The sequence below is a fragment of the Pygocentrus nattereri genome, chromosome 23 (genome assembly GCF_015220715.1).
Source record: "Pygocentrus nattereri isolate fPygNat1 chromosome 23, fPygNat1.pri, whole genome shotgun sequence".
Classification (NCBI taxonomy): domain Eukaryota; kingdom Metazoa; phylum Chordata; class Actinopteri; order Characiformes; family Serrasalmidae; genus Pygocentrus; species Pygocentrus nattereri.
Genome location: NC_051233.1, coordinates 27473872 through 27497626, shown reverse-complemented (window position 1 = coordinate 27497626; position 23755 = coordinate 27473872). Strand labels below are relative to the sequence as shown.

Genomic DNA, 23755 nt, shown 5'->3' with positions numbered 1-23755 from the left:
TTTTCCTGACATGGTTTTTCTGATATATACATATACGTATACATACATGTTAAACTAAAACCACATTAGAATGTGGTAACTTATTTTCCAAGGCACCTAAAGCTACACTTCTATGGGTTTGTGGGTTACAACATTGTTAAAACTGTTAATAAACAACTGTAATTAATTCAAGACTGTGACATTTTAACAACAGAAAAGGTAAGCGGGTGAATATGTCTGACTGCTGATTAGCTACTGATGTTTCCATGTCAAGCTAGTTGCTAAGATTCTAGGAATTGTGAAGATGTTAATGAGCTTATTATGTATTTAAGATGTCATTTTACTGTATAATTCAGTATCTGTATGGACAACATTAATAACGTGCTGTACGGTTGCTACCAATTTACACTATAGCATACATACCCACACCCACACCCTTGATGTTATGGCAAACCACATACCAGTGTGGATAAGACAACCTACATGACATCAACAGTTTTGTCCGCAAACACTGGAAAGCAGGAGAATACAAGGTAACATACTCACATTCTTAAAGCATCATGAAATCTCACATTTCACCAGTTTGATTCCATTATTTTGGTACACTGAATGAACAAATGAGTCTATATATATATATATATATATATATATATAGAGAGAGAGAGAGAGAGAGAGAGAGAGATAGATATGTATATATAACTAATTGATCAGAAACACGATTTTATTCACTCCCATGAACACCTTCACACAGATCATAGACAGTTTTGGGCTGACCCATAATAAGATGAGGAGCACAGTGCAGGTGGAGGAGGAAGTGACTGATCAGCTTTTGAGGAGTTTATTAATTTTTTCCTCCCTCCCTCTCTCTCTCTCCCTCTCTCTCTCTCTCTCAGTGCGTCTGTCTCTCAGTACACACAAACGTGTTTATTGAACAGCTCCCCTGGGATCTCCACAGGTCTGTCTGACACTCTGCGATTTCCTCCAGCAGGAGACTCTCTCTCTCTCTCTCTCTCTCTGTCTCTCTCTCTCACTCTCTCTCTCACTCCCTCTCTCCCTCTCTCTCTCTCTCTCTCTCTCTCTCTCTCTCTCGCTCTCTCTCTCACTCTCTCTCTCGCTCTCTCTCTCTCACTCTCTCTCTATCACTCTCTCTCTCTCTCGCGCTCTCTTTCTCATTCTTACTCTCTGTCTCCCTTTATCTATCTCTGTCTCTTTTGTCTCACTTTTTCTCTTTCTTACTCTCTTGCTTTCTTCTCTCATTGTCTTTACCTCCATCGTGCTCTTTTTCCGTCTTTATCTCTTACACGCTTTATCTCTCTACCCTTATCTCTGTCTTTATCTCTCTGTCTCTCTGTTTCTGTCTCTCTTTCTCTTTAACTCTCTCCTTGTCTTTCCCCTCTGTTACTCTCTCTTTCTCATCTGTTCTGTCTTTGTACCTCTGTCTGTCTCTTTCATTTACAGTCTCTCTCTCTCTCTCTCTCTCTCTCTCTCTCTCTCTGTCCTTCGTTTCTCCCTTTCTTTCTCCATTTCTGACATGTTTGTTAGGAAGCATCAAAGTATTCTATTTCTGTTCCTCCACCATCAATAATGCTGTGAACAAACCTGCGAGCACACACACACACACACACACACACACACACACACACACACACACACACACACACACGGTCCAGTCAGAGAGAGAGAAAAATGTACAGATGAGCCAAATACTCTGTCTGAAGACCTCACAGTGATTCTGTTCAATTCAAATGGATTCTGTACTGCAGATTTTACATGTTGGTGGTAGACAAACAGCAAACCCTATATTCTACTGTTTTCAGTGGCACAGTGACAAAACGTCTGCCATCAGCCGTATCAACAGCGTAAACCTGATGCTGATGATTGCAGAAAGGCACTGAACGTTCGTATTTAAAAGCCCTGCAAACCATTCATGAACACCAAAACCATTCATTTCAATGAAAAAAACTTTACTGGGCACAACTTTGGTGTATTCAAAACACTTTTAAGATAAAATAGCAGACAAGACATCATTATTAAAGCGATAAGAGGAGGATGCGGCTCAGTCCCACAACTGTATGTACATAATTTCTCTTGTATCCAGTTGTTGAGGTCAGACAGAATTCAGATGCTTGAAAGTGAAGTAACATTATTTACTTCCTTTTAACAAAAGGAGCATCCAAAATCAGGATCAACCAGTCCAAAGTAAAATGCCAGATTAGGAAAACAGTAACCATGAAGAAAGTCCAAAAAAGACATGGTCAAAAACAAACAAGCAATGGTCAAACACAGAAAAGCGAACTAGCAAACTGGAAGGCTCAATAAAGCTCTGTAAACAAAAGCAATACTGCACAAGGACCCTATGCTAAAGCCCGGGCTTATGTACTATGCTAAATCCACTCAGGTGTTGTACAGAACAGATGAGATGAATCAGTAATCAGGTGAAGCAGATCGATGGAGTCAGGTGGGGTGTTCTGGGAAATGGAGTCCGGAGGCTGGGATGTAGTGACAGTGGGACGTGAGTAATATAGAGAGCAAACATGAAAATAATAAAAAATTATATTTTTCAATTTTAGCATAGACCCCGCCACCCTGAGGGAGAAGCGACTTAGAAAATGTGTGCGTGTGTGTGTGTGTCTTAGCATAGACTGAAGTCTTAAGTATAGATAAAAATAATGCATGGCCACGACTTAGTAAGGCATGATGTCGTTCCGACGCTGTTTTAAGTCATTGCCACGACTTAATTATCTCATTCCCATGCCACAACTTAATTATCTCAAGTCGTGGCCATGCATTAGGATCTCATTCCCACACTCATAAAACTCAGTAAATAACAGTCGTTGTGTACCAAACTGGGCAGAAGTGTGTTCTGTAGTGGACGTTTCACTTTTTTTTTTAGCTAGAAAATCAGCAAGAAATGTTATTTGACTGGGGTGCCCAAACTTTTGCACACGACTGTTCTGATCATTTGTCAAGACAAAGTTCCGTTTAGATGAACATTAACTTTAAGCTGTGGTGGGCTAAATTAGCACTGGCTGTGCAGAAATATGAATTTTGACTAGTATTTGATTCAGTTGTTTTGGTGTGAATGCACAAATGTGACTGTAACTCAAACATAAACAATGAGAACAAAATATCAAGCTTTTTATTACATTATCATACAGTTATTTTCTGACTCTACACACTGCAGTCAATGCAGCTGAATCACCGACTTCCGATCACTGCACTTGTGCACCAGCAAACACAAACAACAGCTACTGACATCCATCCGTCAGAGTGTGAATATACATGCAGGCAGAACAGCAGAAAAACATCCACCCTCACGTCTCTCCCTCCCCCTCCATCCCTCGCTCTCTCCCTCCGTCACAGGAAGCTCTCACAAAAGAAAGGATGAATCAAGCTCAAGTCTGGAGTGGCTCTCCACCTCCACCCGTTCCCTCATCCTCCTCTCCATCTTTCCTTCTCTGTTTCTGTTCATTCTGCTCGAGCAGCCCTGACCTTGACTACCATACAGAGAGAGAGAGAGAGAGAGAGAGAGAGAGAGAGAGAGAGAGAGAGAGAGAGAGAGAGAGAGAGAGAGAGATGTAAAGAGGAGATGCATATATAGAGAGAGAGACAAGGAGAAAAACAGATTAAGAACTAAGAAAACAGACAATAAAGAGAGAGAGAGGGAGTGTGAGAGTAAGAAAGAGACCAAAAAAGAGAGCAAGAGAGAGAGAGAGAAGAGAGAGAAATAGAGGACAAATTTAGAGAGAGCGAGAGAAAGACAAGGGGAGAGAAAGAAAGTAAGACAAAGAAAGACAGAGAGAGAGAGAGAAAAGAAGAAAGAGAGAAGGGGGAGAGCAAGAAAGAGAGAAAATGTGAGAGACGAGGAGAGAGACGGAGTAAAAGACAGAAAGGAAAAGAGAGAGAGAGAGAAGGAAAGAGAGAGTGTGTGAGAGAGAGAGAGAGAGAGAGAGAGAAAGAGAAAAAGAGTGGCAGACAAAGAAAAAGAAATAGATAGAGAGAGAAAGAGGGAGAGAGAGGGAGAGAGGATGGATTGAGAGAGAGAGCAAAGTAAAGATGATGGAGAGTGATAGAGAGAGAAGGAGAGTGAGAAAAAGAGTGAGACAAAGACGAGAGAGACAGAGAGAGAGAGAGAGGGTAAAGGAGAAAGGGAGAGAGAAAGAGAAAATGTGAGAGAAGAGAGAAGGAGTGAAAGAGGGGACAGAGAGAAACAGAGGAGAGAGAAATGGGGAGAGAGAGAGAGAGAGAGAGGTAGTGTCTCAGACATGTGTGCTGAAGACTGAGTGTGTAAAGGTGCAACATGTAAAGGTGCAGCATGTAAAGGTGCAGTGTGTAAAGGTGTAGTGTGTAGAGGTGCAGTGTGTAAAGGTGTAGTGTGTAGAGGTGCAACATGTAAAGGTGTAGTGTGTAAAGGTGCAGTGTGTAAAGGTGTAGTGTGTAGAGGTACGATGTGTAAAGGTGCAGTGTGTTAAGGTGTAGTGTGTAAAGCTGCAGCGTGTAAAGGTGTAGTGTGTAAAGGTGCAGTGTGTAAAGCTGCAGCGTGTAAAGGTGTAGTGTGTAAAGGTGTAGTGTGTAAAGGTGCAGTGTGTAAAGGTGCAGTGTGTAAAGCTGCAGCGTGTAAAGGTGTAGTGTGTAAAGGTGCAGTGTGTAAAGCTGCAGCATGTAAAGGTGTAGTGTGTAAAGGTGCAGTGTGTAAAGCTGCAGCGTGTAAAGGTGTAGTGTGTAAAGGTGCAGTGTGTAAAGCTGCAGCGTGTAAAGGTGTAGTGTGTAAAGGTGCAGTGTGTAAAGGTGTAGTGTGTAAAGGTGCAGTGTGTAAAGGTGCAGTGTGTAAAGCTGCAGCGTGTAAAGGTGTAGTGTGTAAAGGTGCAGTGTGTAAAGCTGCAGCGTGTAAAGGTGTAGTGTGTAAAGGTGCAGTGTGTAAAGCTGCAGCGTGTAAAGGTGTAGTGTGTAAAGGTGCAGTGTGTAAAGCTGCAGCGTGTAAAGGTGTAGTGTGTAAAGGTGCAGTGTGTAAAGGTGTAGCGTGTAAAGGTGTAGCGTGGGAGTCTGACCGTCTGAAAGAGTCAACAGCTCTGTGTGAGAGAGAGACGGATCTGGACACACGCCAGGTTTACCTCACCGTACAAGGCGCCACACACATTCTTCAGAGCGCTGGAGTGTGTCCTCTCTGCTCCCAACCAACAACACACACAGTTTAACCATCTCAGCACTGAAAACGATCTCTTTCTCTACCTCCTCTATTACTTTACATTCATAGCTAAAGTGGTACTTCAGCTTCTCCTCCTCTATGTGTGTGTTTCAGGTCAGTTCCCCCTCAGGATGAACACTGTGTCATTGTGGGGACGTTTGGCTACTGTCCATGTGGAGGGATGCTTTCTTCCCTCAGAAACAGCCTCGTTTAACAGAAAAAGCAAAAGCTGTCAAAGCTGCTCTTTTTGTGGCAAAGGTTAAAGAGGAATCCCACCCAAATTTTTTAAATGTGTGCATGATTTAGCCACTGACATGTAAACAAGGTCACTCAGAATAGGTTCACGTAAAATGCTTCACTCTAGAAAAACGTACTAACCAGGGATGGTGATGACTGCAATGCAAATGTAGCCATTTAAATTTCGATCCCAAATGACCAGTGAACCTAAACGTGTCTCCTGAGGTTTTCTGTGTAACATTGATGAAGATAAAATAGAATTAAATAAGAAAAGATAAGTATGGTTCCTATCACTACCACTGTGTACAGTTCTCTGTAAGTTTCTCAAGGATGTAGCATTTCACATTAAACCACACTGAATGACTTTGTTTACATCTCAGTGATTGAACTTTATAGACATTTAAAAGAAACTGGTGGAATTCCCCTTTAATACAGACACTATTTTTGCACATAGAACAAACTGAATATATAAACATACTTTTGGCCAAAGAAATTAAACATTCCTTTGGCTGTACTAAACTGTACTTTCCTGAATCGATTCACTGTTTATCTCACAGTTTCTCATGAGTGTGGGCCTCATGGACATCAGAGCTGAGTAGATGTCTCCAGCGTGGCTGATTTAAAAATGATTTAAGGTACTGAAAGTAGTGAAGAATAAACTAAGAAGAGAAAATAAAAGCAAGGTAAACTCAGTTAAAGGGTCCATTTCATGGAAAATAGAATTTTCATGACCATTCTGAAATAAAAGCGTTTGATCTAGTATGACTGCAGTTAATGTATAACTGCTAATCCTTTCAACCCTGAGGACTGGAGTCACACAGCATCGCAGACAACGATCTCGCTAGCTAACAAAAAGGCAAAGAGGAAGATTTAAGACAGGCACTGATAATTTAGAGACAAATGGACTTGCATTTATAATCACTCCAGTTGGTCTCCTGATACATTCAATCTGCAGCAAGAACCTGCCAAACACAAAAAAGTTGCGAAGCCTCAGTCAACTTCTCATTCGAATTTTCCTGCTCCACCATAAATGGCATAGCAGTTACATTCTGGTGTTAAATTTAAGGTGGAATGTGAAAATTCAAACAAGAAGCCAATGAATGAAAAGCAGACTTTAGCCCCGTAAAACAGCTGAACGTCAAGAAACGCTAATTTTGCTAAAACGTTTCCTGCTGGAGATGCGAGAAAAGCAGCTATAGCTGATCTAAAGTTTAACGTAGAATAATGTATGCCTGTCTTTTCCTTGATTTTTGATTTTTTAGCCTATACTAAGACATTAGCACATACTGAGACATATTACAGCCAAGATGGTAAGATGGACGTAAAATGTTGCGGCTGCGGTTTGGTTTATATTGAAAGGACAAAATGGCTCTTCTTAACATTTATGTTACCAACTCCTGCACTTGTCCATATATGGAAACTCAGCTGAAAAAAACAACTCACTTTGAATTCATTTTAGTGATGTCACAAAAAACAACACATTTACATATATCTGTCTGTTCAGCCAACAGAAGCTTAGCCCCATTATTCACACTTAAGTCTTTCATTTCTGAATGCTTTTTCAATGAAGCACAATACAGGGCAGCCAATTAGAGCAGAACTCATTTACATATATCTGTCTCAAAGGTATAGTTACAAGGATGAAAAATGGTCACATAAAATTTAATTATGGCTTAAAAACGTACATTATAGGCCCTTTAAAATTGGGAGGCTGGCTGAGAGGACACACACACACACACACACACATTTACACAGCTTATTCTTCTGAGTCATAGGGGGTGCTGGAGCCTATCCCAGCGGTGGCTGCGAGGACCCGAATGCCAAATTAAAACCCGACGCAAATGAGAAATGACATCTGAACCGTCATAAGCAGTCGGGTCTGTCAGGTTCATAGAAACACGTCAAGCTCTACTGGAAATACTCCTGAAAGTGAGGAAAACAAGCGTGCATGTGTGTATGGCTCGTTACCAGCAGACAGATCAATTGGCTGTGCCCTCTGTCCACCCACTTAAGTTAACGATAATCTCTCTGCAGACAAGTCGAGCTTTTTCAGGACACCTACACACACATGCACAGTCACAGGCACATTCATATACAGTACAGTATATATATATATCACCCAGTGCTGAGGCTTTCATATAAAAAGCTTGGTAAAAAATATAGAAACTGGTATCAGAAGTAGTGAAAAAATAGGCACAGTAAGAAGACTCTAGGAAACAGACAGGGTGGGGGAGAGAAAGTGAGAGACAACCTCATTGGCATCACTAAGGAAACCAAACGGATGAAGCTTCCTTTGACGTACGACAAATCAAACGTTTAAAAAAAGTACACCTCAAGCCTTTTTTTCGAGCAGGCTGATGAAGAAAGCCATGAAGCTTCATCGCAAGAGGCTTTCAGCACAGACCTCACCGTGAGAATACAAGCTCATACACTTCAGACTGATACACTGCAAAGGTCAGGGCCGCATCTCAGTCTGACGGTACTGACGCAAAGACTCACAAGGAAACAATGTTCCAAAGCATATTTAGAAACGACCCAATCTATGCTACATAACTGAACTATTTAGCTGTATTGCTTTTCCATTTCTTTTATTGAAACAAGCCAGATCTTAAACTGTTGGCAGCCCAGCAGTCCTCATGGGTTGTGGGTTCAGTCATCCAATATCTTGCTGTCAATATAGCACATATTAAAAAGCCTTCATTAATGCTAAAGATATTTGACTTGATTTGACTAGTTTTCCTAAATTTCTACATAATTAAATGGTTAAGATGTAAATAAAACAATTTAGAGTGGTTTGGTGTGAAATGCTCTGTTCTATAAAAACGTGCTGAGTCAGAATAGTTAACAGTGGTGGTGATAGGAACCAAATGTCTGATATATATATATATATATAATGTACAACCTAATTTTTCTTGTATTTTTAATAGTTTAAAGCAGTACATAACATCGTCAAAATGTATGATTTACTGTCTATACAGTCCACATATGGAAATTAAGGTTCAAAAGCTACCTGCTTTAATTAAATCTTTGTGATGTCATTAAAACCATCACATATTCATGTATGTACCAAAACGGAAATTAAAAGTTGAGTTTTAAACTGCTCTTTGAACGAGGCACAATCAGGGCAGCCAATCCGAGAAGACTCCATTTGCATATATCAGCCTTAAAGGTACAGTACCAGAAACAAGTGGTTTCATTTGATAACCTGATTTAGCACTATTTCAGCAATATCAACATTACAATTAAAAATTCAGGACACGTGGAAGTTCAGTGGTCATTTTGGATCATTAATCAAATGGCTTTTTTTAGCTTCCACCATTGTAAACAAATCTAAGTAGGTATGTTTCTCTACAGCGCATCATTTTACATCAAACCACTCTGAATGGCTTTTTTACACCTCAGCATTTGAATTATACTAATATATATATATATTAAATATAGTCAAAAATAATTTAAAAACTTTAAAAAAAGAATCGTTTCAAAATGCAGTATTAAAGAGTAGCAATATCAATAAAATCTTAACTATACCAACTCAGGCTTCCACAGAGTAATTTAAGTCCACTACTGGCCCCAAACCCATAGTAATACCTGTTTCTGTGTATTGCTACTCAGCATCTGGTCGATCCAGCAGAGGCCCTTCAGCAATGCTGTGTGCATGTCTGTTTTTGCAACATGGTATTTCCTTATCCTGTAAATATGCCATTATCAGTTTCAGCAAGGTCTTTGGGTTACAGCTAGACGACCAAGTCCTTCTAATACGGCAAAGTATTCACATAATAACGCCGCCTGAGCGTTAAACCGGGAAACAAATTGACCCAAGACAAGTAGCTTACGAAGGGATAGCAAAGGTTCAACAATAAACAAAAACACAGGCCAGTAAACATGAAAACAAAGCTGAAATCTTACAGAATTAACACTTTCCTTGGGTTTCCCAATCCACATTATTTCACCTCACCTGCTAAGTACCCAAAAACCAAAACATTCTCATTTTATTTACTACTACACTTGGTATTATTGAGCTATTTCACTGTTCAGTTGAAAGTACAATATGTTTGCCCCTGATACAATAATTAAACATGCCAGACGTAAATATGACCGTGTTAAGTGCTGAAACCGTTTTCATTCATTTAATAAGCTTTTTTATTACTTTATTTATTTATTTATTTATTACAGTTTGTGGGAACAGTTAGCAAGCATTATGTCCCAGAGACATTGCTATAGTGATGACAACTAGCAACTAACTTATTTCATTATAGTGGAATTGTGAGAAAATTACTCATCCTTTACTGTAATCAGAGAGAAAAAAGAAAAATGAACACAACACATAATTGTTTACACTGAACTGTTGAATAGTAGCTGACAATGCGGCAACAATGCAATGTTCACATCGCTTTGTCACTGTTTTGAACTTTATTTGCTTCACAACGGTTAAGTACTATATATATATATATATATATATATATATATATATAGATAGATAGACAGATATAGATGCACTAAGGGCCACCTACTGCTGACACAGGAGTTCAGAGCATGCCTTGTATAATCAACATAAGAAGGCACTGTTAACTGAATGGGACATTTTAAAGCAGCCACACACAGGCTGAAAGTCACCATGCCCGTTGCCAAGCGTGGGCTAGAGGGGAATAAAGCCTCTCAGCTTTGGCCTGTAGAGCAGCGGAACTGCATATTGGAGTGATGAAGCACCATATAGTATCTTTGAGATGAGTTAGAATGATGTAGTATCATACAACATCAGTATCTGATCTCATTAATGCTCTTGAGTCTGAACACAATCAAATCCTCATTGCAATGTTCAAACATCTAGTGTTAAGCCTTCACAGAAGAGTAAAATCTGTTACCGCTGCAAAGGGTGAGCAGACTCCTTTTATTAATAATAATACATATTACATAGATCCACATAGATACTGACTTTCTCTCACTCTTTAACACAGAGTCACTTGCTAATATATACTGGTGTACACACACATGCTTGGGCTCAAATTCTCTCTCTCTCTCTCACACACACACACACACACCCACACACACCCACACGTCAATGATTGTGTGATATGAGGCATTACTGGTCCAATATAATGGAGAGCAGTGTTCTCTGAGCTACTGATGATCTGGCTTGATTATGGCTTCTCTGACCCAAAGCAACCTGGACGTCTAGACAGCTCTGGGCTGGTCCACCCTCCCCTTTCCTCTTCTCTCCTCCCTCCTACTCACCCTCACTTTATAGCAAACTATGGCTAGAGACTCTCCTACCTTTAAAACAGACGTTGCTGTTAATAGTGTGACAAGGAGACAGTGCCCTTCTTGAACACTGTTGTCCATAGAGGCAAAAAAATGACCACATATGCTTACTTGGTCAGTTGCAGATGTTTGTGCATTAATGCTATTTTAACTATTACCCATAGCTATATTACCTAACCTTGTAGGTTGCAATAAAATTTGCCCCGTCGTAAATATTAGCAGCAAAACTAAAGTGGAATTCCACCAATGTCTCAAAATGTTTGCTTAGTGAAACCATTAAAATGCAAAAACATTCAGAGTCATCTGATGTGAGACGCACCCGTCTAGAGTAATTTACACAGTCAGAATTGCCCACAGTGGTGATGATAAGGACCAGACACGTGAAGTGTTTATCGCCAGCTCAGAAAAGTATATCGCATCAAATAATGGCAAATCCAATGCCTGATGCCTGATACAGTATTTTAAGATATACTGCTGCTGTCGGAAATAAACCTTGTATCTCCAATGTGGTACTTTTACAGGAGAAGGAAAAAACTCTACTTTACTTTAAATGTAAGTCAATGGAACCAGAATTTAAATGTAAGTCAATGGAACCAGAATTTAAATGTAAGTCAATGGAACCAGAATTTTTCATTTTTGGACATTTCTTCTTTCATCATGAAATTTACAAAGTAAAGGGCGAGAGGTACTTTGAAATTATGCCAAAAACTGAAAAACGTCAAAATTGAGAATTCTTTTCTTCCGACAACAGAACCGACAAAAACTGTATTTATTGTAGTTACATTCATGAAGAAGCACATGCACAGTGTTATAAGGCAAATACTACCCAAAGGCCCAAAACGTACCTTTTCAGATTTTGCCATCATCCACACTACCTATAAAAACTCAGAAGTCGCTTGTGGGTAAATAATTTGCATTGTAGACATTGTGACCCCTGGTTCCTATCACTACCATTATAAAAAGTCAGGAAGCCTCTCTACAATGTACCATTTCACATTAAACCACTCTGAATGACTCAGACCATTAATCTCAACCATTCATTTTTTAATTAATTTAATTAAATTTAATTAATTAATTTTTAACCATTAATGCAGAAAGTTGGACATTTGGTGGAATTCCCCTACTGCATAACTACAGAAGCTGAGTTAGACACATGGCAAATCAAAAACGTTCCGTGTTTGAATTGAAGGTACATCATGAATTGGTGATTTATTTGTGTAGCTATCTAAGCGTTTTAGTTACACTGTGAGGTGCTAGTTAGGAAAGCATTGCTATCAGTCACCGTATACGTACCCTAGACTATATTACACCACTGGGGCACTGCATTTCTGGGCTCATTGGCTACGTCTCTCTCTGTCTATCTAGCGGTCTTCCTCCACTGAGCCACAGACTCCTCAGTAACCACATTCCTTTTCTCCACTTCGTACTCCTGTCTCCTGGCTGTTTTTCCTCTTCTATCACGCTCCTCAGTGTTTTTCGTCTCCATGCATTCCTTTCTCTTTTCTGTTTCAACATAACCATTATTCTCTCCTGAAATTGACTGATACCTCTACTGTACAGCCTGTACTATAGCAGCCCTGCTATTTCATAATGCAAGGCTTGTGTCAGCAATGTTATTGTATTGAAATTACATCATGAACCACTCAGAATTCATGGCGTTCTGTGCATAGTGTCAGGTGCATGCATAATGACAGATCAAAGCACTGCACTCTGCTCAGCTCAAGGCTAACCTTAACCTCTACCACAGACTAAAGTTGGGTCTATACTATAGCTTAGAAGGCTTTGTGAACAGTTCAACAAAGGACTGAACTTCAAACTGATGCTGATGTTCAAAGTCGGTGTACACTGTGTTAGCAATGAAAAGCTTCAGGACTCTCCAGGAGTCTTCACTTGCATGCATTAACAACATTCGCAGTTGAGACTCACGCATCTACCAAGTGATGTTAAGTTTACACACAGTCTCGTAACACAATGATAATCCAGTTAAGACAACAGTCTGTTCAGTAGTGTAAACTGCCGTAGGGAAGGAGTCTCAAAATTACTTGGGTCAGGCCACAAGTCTCAAAAGCATGTCATATTTTTTTGTAAAGCATGAAATGAAACGATCACTGATGTTTCTACACTCATTGTCCATTTTATCAGCTCCACTTAATATATAGGTGCACTTTGTAGTTCTACAATTACAGACTGTAGTCCATCTGTTTCTCTGATACTTTGTGAGCCCCCTTTTTACCCTGTTCTTCGGTGGCCAGGACCTCACAGAACAGGTACTATTTGGATGGTGGATGACTCTCAACACTGCAGTAACCCTGATGTGGTGGTCTGAGTGGATCAAGACACAGCAGTTTTTAAACACCTCAGTGTCACTGCTGGACTGAGAATAGTCCACCAACCAAAAATATCCAGCCAACAACGTCCTGTGACCACTGATGAAGGACTAGAGAATGACTAATACAAACTGTGCAGCAGCAGATGAGCTACTGTCTCTGACTTTACATCTACAATGTGCACTGACATGGTAGGAGTGTCTAAGATAGTGGACAGGGAGTATTTAAAAATGATCCACCACCCAAATAATACCTGCTCTGTGAGGGTCCATGGGGATCCTGACCACTGAAGAACAGGGTAAAAGAGGGCTAATAAAGCACAGAAACAAGAAGATGGTCATAATGTTATGCCTTATGCCTAAAACTTATACAAGCTGCTTTTACACACTGATAAGCAGCACAACCATAAACAAGACAAAAAGAAGATCACAGAAACGGTATCATAAGATAATTATGTTTCTAAAAAAATGCGATTATCACAGGAGTCAAAACAAACCCAGTGAGTCAGTGAGTCAGACACCAATCTTATTTAAATTAGTCTCAAGAGTTTCCGCCTCAGGTGAAACCAAAAACATGAGGAAATAAATCTGACTAGTTTTAAGCCTAGCAGACGTTTTCACAAACATCATAATTCCATTAGATTTAGATATTAGAGTTCCATTCAGCTTGGAATGCTTAGAACTCATGACCCAAGGCTGAGATTGTGTTTACATTGTTTGTGTTCAGTTGGCAAGACTAAGCGACTTCATGGTGCCATCAGAAAAAACTCCATATAGACACAGTTAGTGAAAGACTGACTGTTAGCAAGTACATCTATATACAGCTCTTCTTGGGGTGACCAAGCACTCAATTCACAGTCAAACACAGTAGAACAGTGGTTCTCAAACCTTTTACGGCCAGGGACCCCTACCTGTGAGAAAAATTCATTCTACAGAGCCCACAGATTTATTCTATTGATACAATCCAAAGATTCAAATGTTAAGCACATTAGGCAAATACATACTATCATATTTATTTGATGAAAGCAGGAACTCACAGGTGTTCTAACTATCTGGCCGTTTGAAATGCTTATCATGGTCCTGTAGAGTTAGAATGAGTTGCTAATTTAGCATTTAAGTTAAATGAAAAATGAGCGCAGTAATGTGGCATAAAGTAGGCTTCCACTGTTTTAAATGCACACTGTACGTAGTATTAACTGATATTATCGAATATCAGGGAAGACACAACCTATAGGGTAAGAGTTTCATTCGTAGGACTTTAGTAGTGAATCTGGATCACAATGATATTTATTATTTATCACATTGATTTTCTGCAAATTTACATTATTACTGTCTAAGGACATTTTGAGAGACGATAGTACTTGCAAAACCTGGAAAAAAACGACCCGCAGCCATGTTGTTGACTAGCATAATGTGTATAAGCAGCTGATGCTGGCTGTGGCTTCCAAATCAAAATATAGGTCAGTTTGTATCAAATCTGTATCAAATAAATGTTTGTCTGAGAACTGGTTATGATAACATATCGAGACATCTATATCACTGTTGTCGGAAGAAAACCTCGTATCTCCAAAATGGTAACGATACAGAAAACTTTACTTTTAATGTAAGTCAATAGAACCAGAATTTTTTATAAGTCATTTTGGGCCATTTCTTTTGGTCCGTTCATCGTGAAAATTACACACAATGTAAAGGTCAACAGGCATGTTCAAGTTATGATAAAAACTGAATAATGACAAAAATGGAGGGACGAGGTTTTCGTCTGAGAGCAGTGAGATGTATCTTGTAAATGCTCCATCGTACTACACATCACAGGAGCTAAAAGCTTACAACGCGCTAGAATTACGTAGGCCCAATCCCATTTCACCCCTTGCCCTACCACTTAGCCCTCACTTCTTCGTTTTGCGCATTCACAGCTAGTGGTAGCGAAGTGTTAGGACTACACGGGCCTCCAAATGGAGGTTTTCCAGAGGCACACTCCAAAAGGCGTGAAAAAAAGAAAAAACAGCAAGCTGGCTGCGTAAACGTCCAAAGAAACTCACAAATGTAAATATTTTCTCCATTAAAAATTCCCATATCCACTGTATTGTCTTTGTTTATGTATTGTGGTCCTTTTCTTCATAACAAGCAGGAAAAATCACGTATGGTATGCTGATGTCAGCTGAATTTCCTGTTCACCTTAAACAGTCCAGTGCCGACGGCTGAAACGCCAGAATGTAACTGCTTCTCCGTTTAAGGTGGAACAGGAAAATTCAAACAAGAAGCTGGCGAATAACTGAATTAACCTTTGCATCACCAAAATATTAGGGGTGGGTGATAATGAATAATGGATGCATCCCCCTCTTTAAAAGCATATGATGCCTTAAATTTATCTAAAGCCCAGCAGTGAGGTTGCTGAACTTAACCGTCCTCTGCTATCACTGCAGACTGGCAGGGTCGCCTACAGAGCAGCGCTAGTAGCCTGTTAATTAAGTCATTTTTATTTGAGGGAAGATTCCAAGGGGTTTGGATAAAAATAAGAAATGGGATTGGGCCATAATGATTTTGTCTGTGGAAGGGCCAGCAATGCTCTGTGTTTTGGACCATCAACTACACCACTAAACGTTGTAATAATAATAAAGTGAATAAGAACTGATGTCACGTATCTGTGTTTGGTGGGCATAATCAATGTGACCGTTACCTGAAGTTAAATAAACCCTGGAACATGTTGATGTTCTCTCAACTGCATTGTCTAGACAAAGCCAGAGAGATATAGACGTATCTGATTGATCAGTCAATGTCAGTTATCAACCAAGACCAACTCTCAACATGTAAATTCTTAAACTGATTAATGCCAAAACCGCAGAATTCATTCTTCACCAAACTGTCTACCTGTGACAGACTGCTGAGAGCAGGCTTTGGTATGGGAAGATGGCTGAAAGCTTTTCCTGCTTATTCCCGCTAGGCAAAGATTTCTCCTTCACTGGCTCAGCACTTCAGCCTCTCTCCCCTCAAGACGTCAGACGGCTGGGATGCTATAAAAGCTTACACTGTTTGTTTTGTTGCCGTTCTTACTACGACCATGTTACTACAACTGTATTTTATCTGTCAGGATGCTTTATTAATGGTGGCACTATAAGCACCATGGTCATCACTGCGCTGACCAGTAGTATGGTAGCAATAGGGAGGCACAACAAGTGTGACCTCAATCGAATGCTTTATCGTATCTTTATCAGAAGACGCATTAAACACAATTGTAACGTCCTTCATAATTGACGTATGAGAGGCACTGCATAATAAATATGAATAGCTGGGATGCCCTAAGTATGTTTTGGATGGAGATCATAATGAGGCTTTAAGGTCCATGGACAGCTTAGTCTGTGTTCCCACTGGCCTTTGCTTAAACCCTGAGCTCAGCTTCTGCATTTGAGCTCTGAAACACTGAGCTAAATACATTCCACAAATTCTAAGATTATAAATTTCAGGTTAAAAATTGCCTCGTTACCTAATCTGACCCCAGTGGTCGCATTGGTAATTTCAGCACTGTGTTATAGGAGATTTCTTGGGTTAATCCATGGGAACCTCGGCTAACCCAGGACCTGCTTAATGCAAATGCTAATCTGTAGTGAGCTCAGAACCAAAAAGTCTCCTTAACAAAGTCTGAAGTGAACAGAAGATGGACAGAAATAGAAAGCTACTAAGGTGAAAGAGATAAACAGTGAGAGACGAGAGGCAAGAGAAGAGGAAAGGAGACGGTAGAGAGAGAGAGAGAGAGAGAACACTAAAGCAATAATCAGACCCATTTTCAGCAGGATTGAGTCTAAATGGCCATAATTATCCACAATCACCATGTGTGTTAAATATATGCGTGCGGCTATAAGTCTGCACAGAGGAATCCCTTAGCAGCACATAAAACACTCAGCCCTAGCCTCATACACAGACGCACGGCGGCTTTGCGGCTTCAGCTGCCTTTACGCCCACTCGCAAGCATTATATTACACATGCATGCACACCCACACGCACGCTCTTACACTTGCTTAATTATCTATAATCACAGAGCGCGAGTTAAATAAGATAGTATACAGCCACACTAAGGAATCCCTTACAAACACACACCCATGTTCACTCCTTTCTCCTGCACACACGCCGTGGTTAACACTACTGTATGGGAGCTGTCAAGCCTGCGCTCCTCTTACACATCGTCTCTCTGAATTAATGGGAGCAGACACCAAGCAGTCCAGATACAGAACTAGGCCATTTTCCACGACTATACTATGAAGATCAAGAGAAAAACACTCCAATTCTCCACACTAAGCGCATCAACTGTAAACTATAATCAGGATTTCCGTGTCTATGTTACACACTGAAGTCCAAATTTGAATGTTATGTTAAACAGACATGCCAGCTCCATGAATTTACTTCTAAATTACATACGTGTCACTAAATATTCTATAAGATCAATATTACGCACAATACAATATTTTAGCTGTTGACTTGAAAATATATATTTATTATAAAAGAGAATGTGTCCCAGAAGCAAAAATAAATAAAACAATTAAAAAATCCAATGTTTCAAATCCAATATGTTAAATAAACAGCAAACGCACACTAACATGTACATAAAATGTTGTATTTGTGTGTGTTCTCTGCAGAGGCTGTATTAACATCAAGGTCAGAACAACTTTTTTTGTCCTTTTACAGAACTTGAAAATGACACCAACCGTTTATGTTGTGTTAATATTTCATGATGAACATAGCAATAAAAATTATCCAAAGTATGTTTGTTCCTTTTTCTGTAAAATTACCATTTTGGAGACTTAATTTTGTCTCTTCAGAGCACACTTAGATATATAACATTTTTCAACAACATTTTGTGCACAATTTCTATTTATTTGTTGAGGTTCACATCTGGACGGTTAACTTTGGGGCCAGAACTTTTGTACAGGCCACATTTATTATGTATTTATTATGCATTTATTTTTTTCCAACATGTTAAATTCAGCACATCAAAAAGAATTGGGTATTAAAATATGAAGAAGTGTGTCAACAAAGCATTTTGACCAGGGGCGCCCAAACTTTTGCAAACAATGGGGTGTACCATAATACCATATATATAATATAAATATACATATATATTAAAAAATATATATATATATATGTGTGTGTGTGTGTGTGTGTGTGTGTGTGTGTGTGTGTGTATGTGTGTGTGTGGTAATTCCATAGCCATGTCATCGGACAACTGAAAACAACTGGAGAATGCAAACCGCCGAATCTGTTGTATGTAGTAACAGACCCCAATGCTTTTTTCTTCATCTCTCTATGTTCTCTTGGACAGCCACTAACTGAAAATAAATATTTGAAGGATATTTTGTTCACGTGACACTAAATTCATAATCCAGAGCATTTGCACAGTCGACTTGCCACAATCTGACAAAGTACTATCTATATTTTAATATGCACAGTGAGTAGTGATATCTACACATATATTGGTAAGCATGATATCAATCCTTATTTCACAGATGCAATTATAGTGCAACATGTCTATGTGATGTAACAGAGTTGAGCAGTAAAAACAGCTAAAGCATTGTTGACAGCACCAACTATGTCAGAAACAGTTTGTATGGTCATAGAATGTATAAGATCATCTGAAAAGCGTGTGCATTATTATCCATTAATTTCAAGTAAAACACCCCTTTAAGCAAACAAATTACAAACCTTTGCTGTCCTTCCTGCTGCTCTGGTGGACTCGTAGTTCCTCTGACTTGAAGAAGTCGATGCTGGCATAGGTGTTGATGTTGGAGTTGGTGTTTCCCCCCACTGCTGTTCCAGCCAAACCTACCGTTGACCCTCCTCCCAGGACAGAGAAGTGCGAGCCAGAAGATCCATCCAGGCTGATCTGAGGGCTCTCCTTACTGGCCAAGTCAAGATCAATGTAGTTCAGACTTTGTTCTAGAGACGAGGATGCTGCCTGGGCTGTAGGTACAGCTGCCACTCCAGGACCAGCACACTGTGAGGTGGTTGGCTGTGCAGTTGCCCAAAGGGAACTATCTAAGCCATGGCGTCGAGGTGGGTTGGCCTGAGGGGTTTCAGGAAAAATGGAGGAGGAGGTAGAGGGAGAAAGAGGGAGAGGTGGAGGTGCCTTGAAGGTGTCAGAACGGTGCCTTCGCCTTGCTGATGATTCTGCTCTGACCACTCGAGCACCTTGATCTGACTTGGGGAAAGCCTTGGGCGAGGGGAACTCCATGCTTTGTTCTCTCTCCATAGAGGACGGCTCAGTTGTTTGACTAGGTTTAGGGCAATGTGAAGCGCCTTCTGCTGCAACTAGTCCAAAGGCCATTTCTGTGTAGTCTGTAAAAGGAGCAGCAGTTATGTCTATAGATGCCAAAGTAATCTTATTACTCTTTCTGTGTCCCATTTCGGCTTCCTGTCCCACCTTAGGAGCTCTGGTGAGCTTCTCTCTGGCCTTTGGGGCTATTGCTGGAGCAGGGTTGAAAGAAGAAAGGGGTGTGCAAGACAGTGGAGAGTTGCCTAAATCCATGTTAACATACTCTGAGGATGTGGAGATGGTTGTGGAGAGGGGTGCTGAGAAACTGCGGGGGAGACTGGTACTGCCAACCTGGCATTGAGATGGTCCATATAAGGTCTTTGGATGCCTTTGCACCACAGAGCACCCCTGATCTACTGCTGTTACCCCTTTGTTGCAACTTCCTTGCTCACCCTGATAAACAATGCTAACATACTCACCAGAGCTCTGGGGTACTGTGGGTTGCAAGGTCTCCCTAACTCTAGGCAGGGTGTTAGCTTTGGACATGTCCACAAAGAGGCTGAAGGGTCTGCCTTTCCGTTGCTGTGGATGACCCTGTTTCAGGACCCCTGGCCCTCGTCTCTGCTGGTGATATTGGTGAGCTGAGTCTTTGGGGTGAGCACCCCCTACCCTGTGTCCTGTGCTCGACCTGGTGGTCTTCCCTACTATCCCAGCAGGCAAGGACAGTGGTTTGTCCTCCAAACTCTCCGTGCTTGCTGAACTAGATGAGAAAGATGAGGAGGACAAGGACAGGTGACCACCTCCATTTGGGCCTACAGAGGAGTCACCACTATTAGGGTAACCACTACGCCTAACTCTTCCCCCAGCACCACTGCCACTCCCACAAACTCCTTCTGGCCTCCTACCCTTACCCAAATCATCCTCAAAACGAGTGGAGAGGGTGGTGTGTTTGTAGGAGCGTGGCAGGGAGAAGTAAGAGTACACTGTCTTGGGCTGCAATGGGTGCTGTTCAGGATGTGAAGGGGGCGTGCTGCAGGCTGATCTGGCACTGATGGGCGACATGTTCATGTAGTCACTTCCTGTACGACTCTCCATGCTGCTCCTGCTCCCCCACAAGCAACCGCTCATACCATGCAGATCTGGTGAACAGCTACTGTTAGGGGACATGATCATGTAGCCCTCAGAAACAGGAACACGAATGTGCTGTGGTGGAGAAACGCTGCTGTTTGGGGTCATAGCCATATACTCATCACCTCCCTTAGATTCAGCTTCAGACACTGAAAGAGAAAGACTTGCAGGAGGAGCTGTAACTCCTGGCAACATGGACATGTAGCCACTCTCAATCGATGCATCCTCCGGAACCTCCCTGGTATTGACACCTTTATCTGCTGAATTTTCCAGCTGCCCACTTGAAGTTGTCACTGAGCTTCCTGAGCCCCGTCGAGAGGTGAATGACTCCCTGCTGGCACTGCGAGACATAACAGCATAGTCTTCATCCTCCTCTTCCTCCTCCTCCCTGCGACGAGGCACAAGGCGCTCCTGAGCAGAAGAAGGTGGAAGGGAGGCACGCTTGCTCAGTAACCTGCGTTCAGCTTCACACTCTCTGCTGGAGGAGCGACGAAGAACCCTGCGCCCATGTGCTCGCTTGTGAGAGCTGTTACGGTGTCCCACTAAAACACAGCCAGTAGAGGTGTCCACTAAGGGAGCAGGGAGTCCCGCAGCCAGAAGAGAGTGTTCACCAGGGCTGGAGCCATACTCATCAGATGAGCCGTAGTCACTGGGTGAGCCTGACATGGACACTCTCTGGGGAATCCGAGCATAGGTGCAGATGGGCACTGTTCCCATTGGAGCTCCACCCAAACCACATTCTGAGCCATGGCCAGAGCTAGAGGAGAGACTGGGGGCTGGCGAGGGTGCCGGGTTGGGAGTGTATCGTGCCAGACTGAGTGTAATTTTGGCAGGGGTGGGTGCTCGCGTGGGTTTGGGTCGCAAGGTAGGAGTGGTAGAGCAAGAAGAACCATTAAGGCTTGGACTAGTGCTGAGCGCCGTCATTCTGCCACTCCCGTCTTCTGTCCGAGCCCCAATACTGGCTGTCCGTGACCTGGAGAAACCGTGTCGTGGGGTGGGGGATGTGTTGGTGCTGTGAGGCACTCCAGGAGTCTCTGTTCTAGCTCGCCTGGAGAAACCAACCTGGGAAGGTGGCAGATTTGGGTGGTGGCGTCGGGATGGTACGCTAATAGGATTCGAAGCAGTGCCCCCTCCACAAGACGCACCCGCTGCTTGGGTCTTGCTTCGCTGTCGGAACTCCTCACTCAAGGCTTTCATGGCCTCTAACAGAGTCTCATGCATGTTCTGCGCTACTACAGAATCTTCTACCTGCATCCAAAACTCTCCAGGCCCTGTCATGGCAGAGCGACCCACCTCGATGAAGAAAAAGTTCTCCGAATGGCCACAACGCCGCACGTTCATCAGTTGGAGCACCACGGCAGCTACATCCGAGTTCAGCTTAACAAAATTGACAGTCTTATCAGTAAGGCAGAGCCGGTAGATGCCAATCAGGTTCCTTGCCTGGCCCAAGCCCTTGGGCCAAAGTTTCACCTGCCAAACCTCCTTAAAGGCAGGGCCAGGGGACAGCAACCCACACTCTCCTCCACTGCCGTAGTCATCAGGTGTCTTACCTACAGAGTGACGAAGAAACGGAGAGTGGTGATTGAATCTACAGAACGGCATGCTGCAAACAAAATCTTGAAATGACTGTATGTTATGGACACGTAGGCTTAACCGTGGTTTAGGAGTCTGCTTCACTCAACCGTGTTGGGGCAAAGAACATCATGAGCGTTTTAATTTGACATGACACACATACCACTGCATCAACATATTCCACTGTTTACTGTGTATAACGTTCACGCCCCGTGAACAGAATATGGCAGAATATTACATACTCAACACTGCCTAGAAAAGATTTGCAGTGATCTTAAATCAGATGTTCACCAGCAGCAAAAAACAGCTGAAAATGCACACGATAGATAAATAAATAAATAAATAAATAAATAAATAAATAAATAAATATTCTGACTGTGACTGAATAATGCAGAATGATTTTTCCACACACAGATCAAAACGCAACATTAATTATTCAAAGGAATTGTTTTTCCAGTGCATATTCGGTCGATTCCGGTTGTGGTTTATGGGTCTGATGATTTTGTGCTGCGGTTGAGAATTTGAAAAACACCGACTGCGCACAGTAGATGTGCACGTAAGGAGTAGCGGCGAGTCAGCAGTGTGATAAGGGCGTTCACGGACGAGCAGACAGTGCGAGGTCTTGAGCGGGCGATCGCGTACAAGGACACGGCTCTGGCTGTGCAGCGCGATCGCTTTATTAGGCTACACCGCGTCGATCTAACGTCCCTCGTTCAGCTCGGTGGTCGATACACACGGTGGTGGGGTGGGGGACCACGGCAACCAAAACACTGGGGATACGGGGCTGGAAGAATCCCCTTTCCCAATGAAAACACGCCGCCGCTGCGGACGCCCTCCCCGCCAGCAGTGCTCGAGCACAGAAATGTAGGTTACGCGCACAAGGCGCATCAATGTGTTGGGAGGGAAAAAAACAATAACAGACGGGCGTGCGCGCTGCCGCTGTTGCTGCCTGCCTGCTGCTGCTGCTGCAGCCTCCGCTGCACAATGCGCCACCCTCTCACTACACTACACACCGTAGTAATTCCCGTCTGCTGAGGACAGCGTCAAAACATTGCCCCGTGTTGACATTCGCACCCCGCTCGCACGCAAGCATTCGCACCAAAAAAGAGCCATGAATCACAATTTGAGCGCTGCTCGCGGACGCGCTGCGTCCATTTAGCGCACTTACGCGCACGCGGTCAGCAAAATGCATGTGCAGAGGCGTGAATGGAGGGCAAAGCTGGGCAGTGCACGAGCTGGCATTGTGGAGTGGGGCACATCTGCACATTTGGCCAAGAATGTGGATATGAGGGGGGGGGTCTTTTAGAGGGGGGGGGTTCAGAGAGACAGAGCTAGCAGAGATGCAGTGATGTTTATCTCGCGCTTACTTCTGCACTGGAGGTCCAGCATGGCCTGGTACCACTCGTTCTGAGCCTGCTCGGTGTCCGCGGCGATGGCGAAGCTCTCCCCGCGCGTGTACAGCACGATCATGTGCTTGTTCTTGGAATCCGCCCGCTTGTTGATGTTGAAGCACGAGTCCAGGTGCACCACCTTCTTGGGCACCGGCGACTTGCTGCGGAATTTCTTCTCGTTCTCGTAGTACTCGAGGCGCGCGGGGCCGTGCTCCGACGCGGCCCGGAGCACGAAGAAGCGCCGGTGCATGGACTTCTGCTTGCGGAGGTAGCCGCTCTTGCGCACGTCCTCGTAGCTCTGCGGCTCCGGCGCCGCCAGCGTCTCCATCGCGTGCCTCGTCCCTTTCTCTACGCGTCGTGTGTCGTTTTCCTTTCAGAAATCCGCGCTCACGCGGTGCATCGCCTCCCCGCTCCTCTTCTGTCTCCTCTCATCGTGA

General features: G+C 42.5%; 1 protein-coding gene across 1 annotated transcript in view; it reads right to left on the bottom strand.

Moving 5' to 3' along the window:
* si:ch211-284e13.4 (insulin receptor substrate 1-B) overlaps positions 1 to 23755 on the bottom strand; it is a 31845-nt gene extending 8090 nt beyond the window's left edge. Inside the window, exons 1-2 of the mRNA XM_017697672.2 lie at positions 23295 to 23755; positions 18678 to 21905 (exon numbers count right to left, since the gene is read on the bottom strand). Coding sequence (XP_017553161.2) covers positions 18678 to 21905; positions 23295 to 23646 — 3580 coding nt within the window. The 5' untranslated portion in view covers positions 23647 to 23755. The remainder of the gene's footprint in view (positions 1 to 18677; positions 21906 to 23294) is intronic.